The sequence below is a fragment of the Xenopus tropicalis genome, chromosome 1 (genome assembly GCF_000004195.4).
Source record: "Xenopus tropicalis strain Nigerian chromosome 1, UCB_Xtro_10.0, whole genome shotgun sequence".
Classification (NCBI taxonomy): domain Eukaryota; kingdom Metazoa; phylum Chordata; class Amphibia; order Anura; family Pipidae; genus Xenopus; species Xenopus tropicalis.
Genome location: NC_030677.2, coordinates 150,461,659 through 150,471,444, shown reverse-complemented (window position 1 = coordinate 150,471,444; position 9,786 = coordinate 150,461,659). Strand labels below are relative to the sequence as shown.

The 9,786-nt window shown below is 38.5% G+C and overlaps 1 protein-coding gene across 2 annotated transcripts; it reads right to left on the bottom strand.

The window, feature by feature from the left end:
• Positions 1 to 1,736: 1,736 nt before the first annotated feature.
• On the bottom strand, positions 1,737 to 9,772 carry hscb (HscB mitochondrial iron-sulfur cluster co-chaperone). Of its 2 annotated transcripts, NM_001078954.2 has the most exons (6): positions 9,281 to 9,772; positions 6,177 to 6,273; positions 4,914 to 5,003; positions 4,163 to 4,307; positions 3,179 to 3,226; positions 1,739 to 2,112 (listed from the first exon to the last, which is right to left on the bottom strand). In NM_001078954.2, the coding sequence occupies exons 1-6, from the start codon at positions 9,616 to 9,618 to the stop codon at positions 2,024 to 2,026; spliced, it is 807 nt and encodes a 268-aa protein (NP_001072422.2). In that variant the 5' UTR covers positions 9,619 to 9,772; the 3' UTR covers positions 1,739 to 2,023. The 2 variants fall into 2 exon arrangements, with proteins under 2 accessions (XP_017949933.1, NP_001072422.2); XM_018094444.2 differs by lacking the exon at positions 4,914 to 5,003 and having other exon boundaries at positions 1,737 to 2,112; positions 9,281 to 9,741.
• Between the last annotated feature and the right edge of the window lie 14 nt (positions 9,773 to 9,786).

Below are 9,786 nucleotides of genomic sequence, written 5' to 3'. Positions count from 1 at the left end.
GATTGGCTGTTCACAACTCCAGCCACTTTTGGGCATCCAACAATCATCATATTTTCATTCAGGCTGACCCCATGACTATGTGATTCAAGTTTGGGGAGTGTAGCCTCAAAGCTATAAGATTGGCAGCAGTTTCAATTTACCCATTAAAGTGAAAATTTTGGTGAAATTTGATTAGCTGTTGTTGGCCCCTCCCACTTTGGGTCATCCAACAAATGTCGCTGTTTCATTTGGGGTGACCCCATGATTATGTTATTCAAGTTTGGGGGGTGTAGCTTCAAAGCTGTAAGAGTGGCAGCAGTTTGAAAATCTTCCCTGTCAAAGTCAATGGGAAAATTGGGGTGTTTGGAGCGGCACCACAAAAAGACAGGGGGCGGGATCGCTTAGAAAAGCACAAGGCATAAAAATTGTGGAACTGACAGCATTTTATACTTCACCATTGAAAGTAAATAGGTGAAATGTGATTGGCTGTTTGTAGCTCCGTCCACTTTTTCTAACTTTGAATAGCAAATACCCAGTGACTAACTTTGGAAAGTTTAACAACCCTGGAATTAATACTTAAATAATGGCATCAGTTTAAATATAAACCAATGAAATACTTCACAATAGGTGTAGTCTGATTGGCTGTTGGTGGCTCTACCCACTCTTTAAAACCTAAAAATGCAGACCCCTAGTGACCCTGGTGTTAATACTGTGAGAATCGCAGCAGGTTGAATTTCCCCATTGAAAATCAATAGTTAAAACCTGATTGGCTGTTGGTGGCTCCACCCACTTTTTCTTACTCTGAACCACAGATACCTGGCAAATTGGGGACCTTAGTATTAATATTTAAAGAATGGCAGCAGTTTAAATGTAAACGTATGAAGTCTTATTGGCTGTTGTTGGCCCCGCCCGGGACCGCTTAGAAAAGCACAAGGAACCTGCTCCGCTATAGGGCGAAGATGTGTGGAGAATTTGGGTGTTGTACCCCTAAAACTGTAGGAGTAGTGTTTAGAAAATAGGGGGAGCTAAGAAGAAGAAAAAGCGGAAGAATAAGCTGAAGTCGAAGAACAGTATGATGGGTTTTTCAACCCAACATAATAATACACTGGGAGGTTCCAACACGTTAGAAACCCACAGTGTATTAAATCGCTACGGGGGTGACTTATCAATATTTGAATTTGAATTTTTTTTCACAGTTCTAATTTTCTTGTGCTAAAACTCCCAAAACTCAAGCTATGGTTCAAAAACTCATGTATTAAGTGCAAACACTCAGAAAACTTGAATTCAAATATTCGACAGCTAAAAGCTTGGAAGTTCATGTAGAAGTCAATGGGAGTTGTCCTAGGTGGGTCATATTTTCTATTCAAGATGTTCAAGTTTGTAAACTGAAAAATTCAAGTATTCAAGTTTTTATATTCAAATGAGTTTTCCATATCAATAAATAAGCACATTTTTTTGTAAAAATGCAAGTTAATTTGAATTATAAAAAAAAACTCCCAAATTCACAAACTCAAATATTGATAAATATGTCCATAACTGTTTTCCCTGGCACATGTAAGAGCAGTGCAGTAAAATCTGAAAATGTTACTATTGTGCACAATGCATATAACAGCAAGTTGACTGTATCATAAACAATAAACCATCTACCAAGGGTTAAAAGCTGTTTGGGGAAAAAACTTAACATATTACTTCTCCATTTACTGTCAGACTGAAATGTTCTCATCACAGAAGAACTGTCATTCAAATGACGCAAAGAGACCACCGATAAAAACAACTTTACTTTTTTTCACTCAGATAAATATAGCTGCTATCATACAAAGCCAAGCATCTGGTTTCTCCTTAGGCATGAGAAATCCTTGTCAGAATTGCAGGAGTAATTATTTTAGAATTCTCTTTCTGGTCTAGCCCAGTAAGCAAATGTCCTTTCAATAAATTAGATTTTGGTTGGCAGAGCTTTCACATAGGGGAAAACTTACTGGCAGTGCAAATGCTTTGTTCAGCAATGTTGAGAACTTAATGGGATTATGCCTGATTTGTACAGAACCTAAGGTATTATTTTCTTCTTTACTTGGTCTTGTATATTTGAGAAGTATTTCATCTTTGCTAAAAGTATTTTAGCTTCTTGGAGATCACCTGAAAAACATAAAAACAAGTAAAAACTCAGATTAGAAACATATTTGTTTGTAAAACATCAAGGCTTTAGTTACAGAGAACAAAGCTTATGAGCTAAATATCTTGTCTGAAAAATTGCTTTTGCTAAGTAAGAATTTTAACATTAAAAGAAAATTACAAATAAAATTAGTTTTATTGGGTTAATTACCTTCATTTTAAAGTTTCTGTTTCATATCCTCAATTACAGCTTACACAAAGGTGCCAGGAATGTAATTGGAGTGTTTGGGACAGTAAAAGATTCTAACAGGAGTTGGCTCACATGCTATCAACAGCAAGTACAGAATAACTATAATGGGCACATAGTAGTGTATTGGTGCAATCGCTTTTACAGGTCTGTAGTCAAACCATAACCATCGGCCTAACTACATTATAGCCCATCCTAGGGCTGCAGGAAGAGCAGGATGGTTTGCTGTATTGTAGTTGCCCTCACTGATGATATTTTACCCAAAATGTGGCCATCCGCTGCAAATAAGCGTGTGTTGGGCAGGTGACATTGTACATGCACCTAAACACAGGGACCCCCTAAAGATTTTTTTTTTGTGAGGAGACTGGTCACTTGTAGTCACACCACTGACTATAAAGTTATAGTAATGACTAACATGCAGTTAAATATACCATGTCAAAACTAGCATGCAAACGATCACAGGACTCATGGTAACTGGTCAAGAGCAAACACAAAGGGGCATGTTTATCAGAATTGTGTAAATGTGTTTGTGTAATTTTAGAGGTTTTTCAACCTTGACTAAACTCACATTTTTAAAAAGTACGAATGTGTCCTTATTTATTAAAAAAAAAAAAAATCAGTATATAAAAAACACCAATAAATAGAAAAGGGAAATGAAAAAAATATGAATGTTGACAAATCTGCCCCTTACTGCCAATAAATCAATATACCTGTATGTATCCAGACAACAGTTGAATTACTGTTTGTATTCTTTGTTTGAATTTGCCATTTCTGGGAAAGCAAATTCTATTTTCAGTCATTCATGATATCTGCAAACATTAAAAGATCAACTAAAAAATGTACCTTGCTGGAAAGCTTTTCTCAAATCCTTTGTCAATGACACCAACTGTTCTGTGAAAAACATAATTCTGGTCATTAGCAACATTTTTCACAGAACAAATACTATGCATATCTTGTATACGGTAAAAAATTTACCATATATTCAACTGTAAAGGTAGTCTACTGGCTTTTCCATGAAAATTAAAGCATTTGAAGCAAAATGGTGAAGCATAAGTTCCTGCTGTGATAAATGAGCTTTAGGGAAACACTCAATAGGCTTAACAAGTGCTGAACAAAAGCCCTTTACCACAGGAATGAGCTTCAGCCAGAGCAAATTTAGTCTGTAGCTGGCCTCAGATCACTTATGCTTGGCGAGTTCCCCCCTAAGATAAATGGGCACTGGTTGTAGGTTTCAGGCTTTATTTAAACAAACAAAAAGAGCAATGCAAATACATTGGTTGGAGATTTTAGTTATAAAAAGTGTAATTCATAGCCAAATAATATATGTAGGCCCCCTACTGGCAAGCAGCAATAATCTGCCAAACAGGTAGGCGTAAACTGGGTCTGATTATTTCTTTATTTGAACAAACTCTTAAAGCAGATGTTAACAATGCAGGGGATTGCAGCCCGAATCTGAGGTGTGAACATTGCAGGGGGGCAGTTAAGCTCAGTACTGATGCTATTTACACAAAGGTAAGCAGTCACACCAGCTAGACAGATGGGGGGCCACGCTCTTGAGTTTTGCCTTCACTGTTAAGGTCAAGTGAAACATTTATCCAGGCTGATGTAATCTAACTGAAGATCAACAGTTTGAAATATACACATAAAAGAAAAAAAGGAATAGCTGGCTCAGGCCAATTCTAAAGTTCTGAAGAGGAGTAAGGCTCTTGTGTTAAGTAACTGTTCTAATAAAAATGTTAAAAAAACTTCTGTAACTTCTGGGTCAAGACAGAAAAATGAGTCCTATAAGAATAAGAAGCAAATATTGAATAAGGAGCCAGCCTTTACCTTGTACAAAATGTCCAACTTCTTCAATGTCATCCTTAGTTTCTGCATCATTTAGTTGTTCATTAAGCTCTAATATATCAAAGAGAAATTGTGTATCCACTTCATCGTCCGCTCCTTCCTTTAATGTTATGCCATTCAGACTTAGCTTTGGGAAATAAATAAACATGCAAGGTTCACATTTTTGGAGCTCCAATTTATCTTCAGCAATGTATAGATCCCACTATAATATAAAGCAAGTCAACAGCTAAAGAAGATACCAGAAGGTACTGTCATTTATTACAGCAAAGTCACCCCTCTGCTTTAAAGTGAAGCAAATACATGGATTAATCTAAGAATACATTCAAAGCAACATTAGGTAGCTGAAATACTTCTTTCCATATTAGGGAGCAAGAAGCATAGAAGTTTCCTTAACCAGCCATGCAAGATGGGCTTGTTAAAGGGTAAGTGACCCCAATTAAAATCAAAGTTGTCCTTCAGAACACTTTTGCAGTTTACATTATTTTTTTTCTTTCTTTAGTTTTCATATAAGACTTTTTTTTTTTAATTACAAAGTTTTACATGAGATTTGTTAATTAAGCTTTGTTAATTGACTACTGGTTAGTACATACCCACAACAAGTAGTAGTTAAAGGTAAAGGTAGGTAAATGCTTAAATATTGGAAAAAAAAATACAATTTATATATATATATATATATATATATATATATATATATATATATATATATATATATATATATATATATTAAGTTTACCAAATATACTCCTCGCTTTAAAGGTGATAGAAGGGTTTTGTAAGCTTTGTTAACCACTGTTGACTGCTTTTCTGATATGTTCCGTTCACTCTAAAAAAAAAGAATAAAATGTGTATATAAATTCCATGCCCACTTTTTATAATGATTTTCAAATTATACTGTAATTAAAAACAAATCAATTAAAAATCTTAAAAGGAGGTATGTTTGAAGACTATCATCCATCATCAGTGTCTATTTAGGTTACAAAATACTGTGGTTTTCTTATTCAGAATTGACATTGGGAAACAAGCCTGTAGATTTTCTGTAAACATTTTCATATATCTTTATGTCCAAAAAAGGATTTTTGACAATAGAGCTTGTAAACAAAAATTGCTATTTTTCTTTAAATTATAAATTAGAGCTGGGCGGTATGACCAAAAATTTATATCACGGTATTTTTCAAAATTATATCGGTGTCACGGTATTTGACGGTATTATTTTTTCCATGCATGATTAGGTGTTAACCCCATTTCCTAATAAATTAGAGAATAATTACTGCAGTATTGAAAGGCAAGCGGCAACAGAAAGTCGTAAGGTAAATCAGGCAGGCTTAGTTTCCCAGACAAGGCCGCAGACAACATAGCACAGGAGGAGGCGTTTGATAGCTTTAAATTCCCCCCACGCATGCGCAGAACCGGCGCCGTCAGCGCGTCGCGGACGTGCACGCTTTGACATGTACGTGCGCTTTGACGCGCGTGCACCTGGACACGCGTGCGCAACGTCCCGTGGACAACGGGACGCACGAGACCGGGCCGCACGCGTGAGTACCCTGACACCCCGGTATGGCGGTATCTGAAAAATGAATATAGTTTTTAAAAAAAAACACCGGTATTCGGTATTAAACGGTATATAGCCCAGCCCTAAAAGAAGTCAGCACTTATCAGAGGGTTCAGTGCTGTTCTTCACAGTTCACAGTTTCGAGCAGAGCAAGCAGCGCCAACTCATGGATTATTTAAATGAAGAATAAAGGAATATAAGCATAAGCAATTCTAGCACTGCTCTGGCTCGTTCCTGTTACCTGCTGCCAATCTTTGCAAAGAAGTAGTGGAGGTGGGGTTGGCGACCCCTCTCCTCCACTCTCCTCCAGACAGCTTAGGACCCAACCTCAGGTTAGCTTTAGCTTCTTTTTTAAATTTAAAGAAACCTATCAATTTCTGTTAATTATCGAAACACAGTTCTTATTTTGGCAATAGGAACTTGCTGAACAGCAAACAACTTGTTTACCTCTGACTTCTGGCTGAAGAAATCTGGATGAAGCAAACGCTGAAGATTGCGGTATTTTCTTTGCAGTTCCTGAGTGTCAACATTAAATGATTTTTCACTGTAAAGACAAATCAAAAACACAAGACATTACTATCTGCAATGAACAGTTACAAAATAGTCCCGAAAACAAATGATTGATGAGTGGTACTGTATAAAAAGTTTCAATTGTAAAACACTGGTAAGGTGGGTTTGTAATTATGTCCACTCCAACTTACACCTTTTTTCTTTCAAGAAATTATACCCTGGGAGGTAGCAATGCAACTTATCAAATTTAATGACAAGCATATATTTCTTCAATTTAGTCTCTGGGCTCAGACAACGGACATGGATTGAGTTAAAGGGGTGGTCCACCTTTACATTAACTTTTAGTATGTTTTAGAGTGTCCTATTTCTAGCAACTTTGCAATTTGTCTTCATTATATATTTTGTATAGTTTTTGTTGCACTTGCTTTCCTCTTCTACACCTTTGTAACATTTAAATGGGGGTCACAGACCCTGCCAGCTGAAAAACGAATCCTCTGCTAGCTCACAGTTTTATTATTATTGTTATTTTTTTTTTCCTTAACTTTCTATTCAAGCCCTCTCCTTCCCATTTCTGTTTCTCATTTAATCCACTGCCTGGTTGTTAAGGTAAACAAGCCACTAGCAACCAGTAACTTAAAACCAGTTGCAAATTGTCTCAAAATATCAATGTTTATGTCATACTAAAAGTTAATGTTAAGGTGGACAGCTCCTTTAAACATAATCAATGGCAATCAACGACTGTCACAAGAGCAGGATTATCAGATGAAAGGTCATCTACATGTACATCTATATCTGGTGTCCCTTGATGAAAAATAAAGCAACAGTCCAGGGAGTTTCTACAGCAGTGCTGGAATCTTACATACTGGTACCTCCCAGTGAAGAAAGGGTTTCCACTCATGACACAGAGTCTGTGCCTAGAAAGTAGCAGTAGTTTGGGAGCTGTGGCTTCCTCGCATCAACAGACTAAAGGTGGCCATACACTGGCTGATTGTAGCTGCCGATATCGGTCCCTTAGACCGATTCGGCAGCTTATCGGCCCGTGTAGGGGCAGCAACGACGGGCATGCCTGACCAATTTCTGCCCTGAATTTGGCCAGATATCAATCGGGCAGGTTAAAAGATTTAGTCCGATTGGGGATCACATTGACTCGTTGATGCAGTCCCCGAACCGACTTTGCCTATACCCGTCGTTATAATTCAGTAGTTTGGGCCCAGGGTTAAATGACCGAATTAGCCTAAATTTGCCCAATATCCCCCAGCCGTAGGCGGGGAAATCGGGAGAAGACCCGGATCTTAACATGTATGGCCACCTTTAGTATTCAAACTTGTCTAACAGATGAATCAGCTGATACACAAAGCACATAGATATTGGTTGAATCCACTGGGTCCCCACACACATACAAATAGTTGTCCAAAACTTAATTTTATTCCACTTCTCAGAGATTCTTTATGCAAGTTATAGTACATAAAAGGTTCAATGGTGCCCTGAAAAATGCCCACTTAATAAACATCCCTGATGCTAATTTAAGATTTTTTTCGTGCTTTAGAGTTACTGGGTCTTTCAAACGAAACCGAGAAATCCCACCCACTAACTGCTTTGACTGTAAATGTGGCCATACACATGTAGATTTTTAAAAGATGTGTTTATACGACCAAGCTTATTGTGAATTGTTTAAAATTATGATTTGTCCATCGACAAGAACAACCATTTCAAGTGATATTGTCTAATTGAAGTCCAAACCTGAAGAGGATGTGATGTATTTGCTTTTGTATACACTGTTTTCAAGCTGTATTTGGTCCTGCAAACAATTTTGTAACATACTATGGACATTATGGTGATTTATTGAAATGAACACTCATATCAAAGAATGAATGGTCGGTACATGTGCAGTCAAAATCTGTCCATCCCATTATTGGACAAATTTCATCATTTAAAGGGACCTGTCACCCAGACATAAAAAAGGTGTATAATAAAAGCCCTTTGCAAATTTAACATGAAAGCCAAATTCTTTTTTTATTAAACCATCCATTTCTGTTCCAAGGGTATTTAAAAGTCTCAGCTGTCAATCATAATTTGCTGGCCACGCCTCCATTCCTCAGGCATAGAGGCAGGGCATTCAAACTACTTTCACTTTCCAATCTGCACTTCCTAAGTGTCACTGCACTCCTCACACTTCCCCTCCCTCCTCAAGGTCTATAATTGTGTAGCAAGTGCATGGGAATGGGCCTTGGTCTCCTATTATGGCACATACACAAGGTTTAGGGGTGATTCAAATGTTGCCTTAAGGTGGCCATACACGATAAGATCCGCTCGCTTGGCAAGGTCACCAAGCAAGAGGATCTTCTCCCGATATCCCCACCTATGGGTGGGCGATATTGGGCTAATTCGATCTTATTCAAAATTAGAATGACGGGTATAGGCGCAGTCAGTTCGAGGACCGCATCAACAAGCCGATGCGGTCCCTGAACTAAATTTTTAAACCTGCCCGATCGATATCTGGACAATTTCAGTCCAGATGTCGGTTGAGCATGCCTGCCGGTAGTGCCCATACACGGGCCGATAAGCTGCTAAGTCGGTCTAAGGGACCGATATCATCAGCTAGAATCAAGCCACGTATGGCCACCTTTAATTACAGTGCCCAAAAAAAATGGGAGCGTGCCTGATGGCTGTGATTGTGAATTCCAAAATTGAAGTAAACAAGATTTAAATAATTTATACAGTGTAACTAAAGTTAATTTTGCTCAACTAATATGACTTTGGAATTATATCATAAGGTGATAGGCCCCCCCTTTAAAGACGAAAAATTTTCTGTCATAAGTACAGTCAGTGAATTTAATCGCCAGGCATGGGTTCACAGTGAAATTCTGCATCAAAACTGGCAAGGCCAAGCAAGTTGCACAGTAAAAGCATATATTTGATAAAGCTATATACTATACAAGTTTTCAGGATTGGAACATGAACAACCTTTTAGGAAAGGGAATCTATTGTTTCCCAGTATGTGTGCCTACTTTATATGACATGCATGAGGAATATGGGCTCACCAATCCAGAACCTGGAAAAAGTCCTTGCTCTCATCAGGTGGCTGCAGAGAAGTACATGTGGGGCAGAACAACTCAGCCCTGCTCATTTCAGCCTGACATCTCCAGCACAGGCGGCTCTGGGAAGTCACACAGAAACTTCTTAAAGAGTAAGTGCAGCTTGAACGCAGGGTACTACGGGACATTGCACTTGTTGCACTTTTTATACATGGTAATCGGGGCGGCCAAGAGAAAGCCCAGAAGCCCCGGCTCACTGGCGGCTTCCGGCTCCACCAATGCTGAACCACCATTCGCATCCACTGACTGGCATAGCACTTTAATACAGCCCTGGTAGGCTCCATTGCTAAAGCAGGGGAATGAGCAGTAAGAGCCGGAAATGGTAATGCATCAAGGACAAGCTACTTCCACCTCCCAAGTCCGTCATTGCCCAGCGTGCAACCTAACTCTCAGCATTGACCGTGCCGCGGCTCTCCTGCGTCTCCTATTGGCGCTTTCGCTTCCTGGAATGG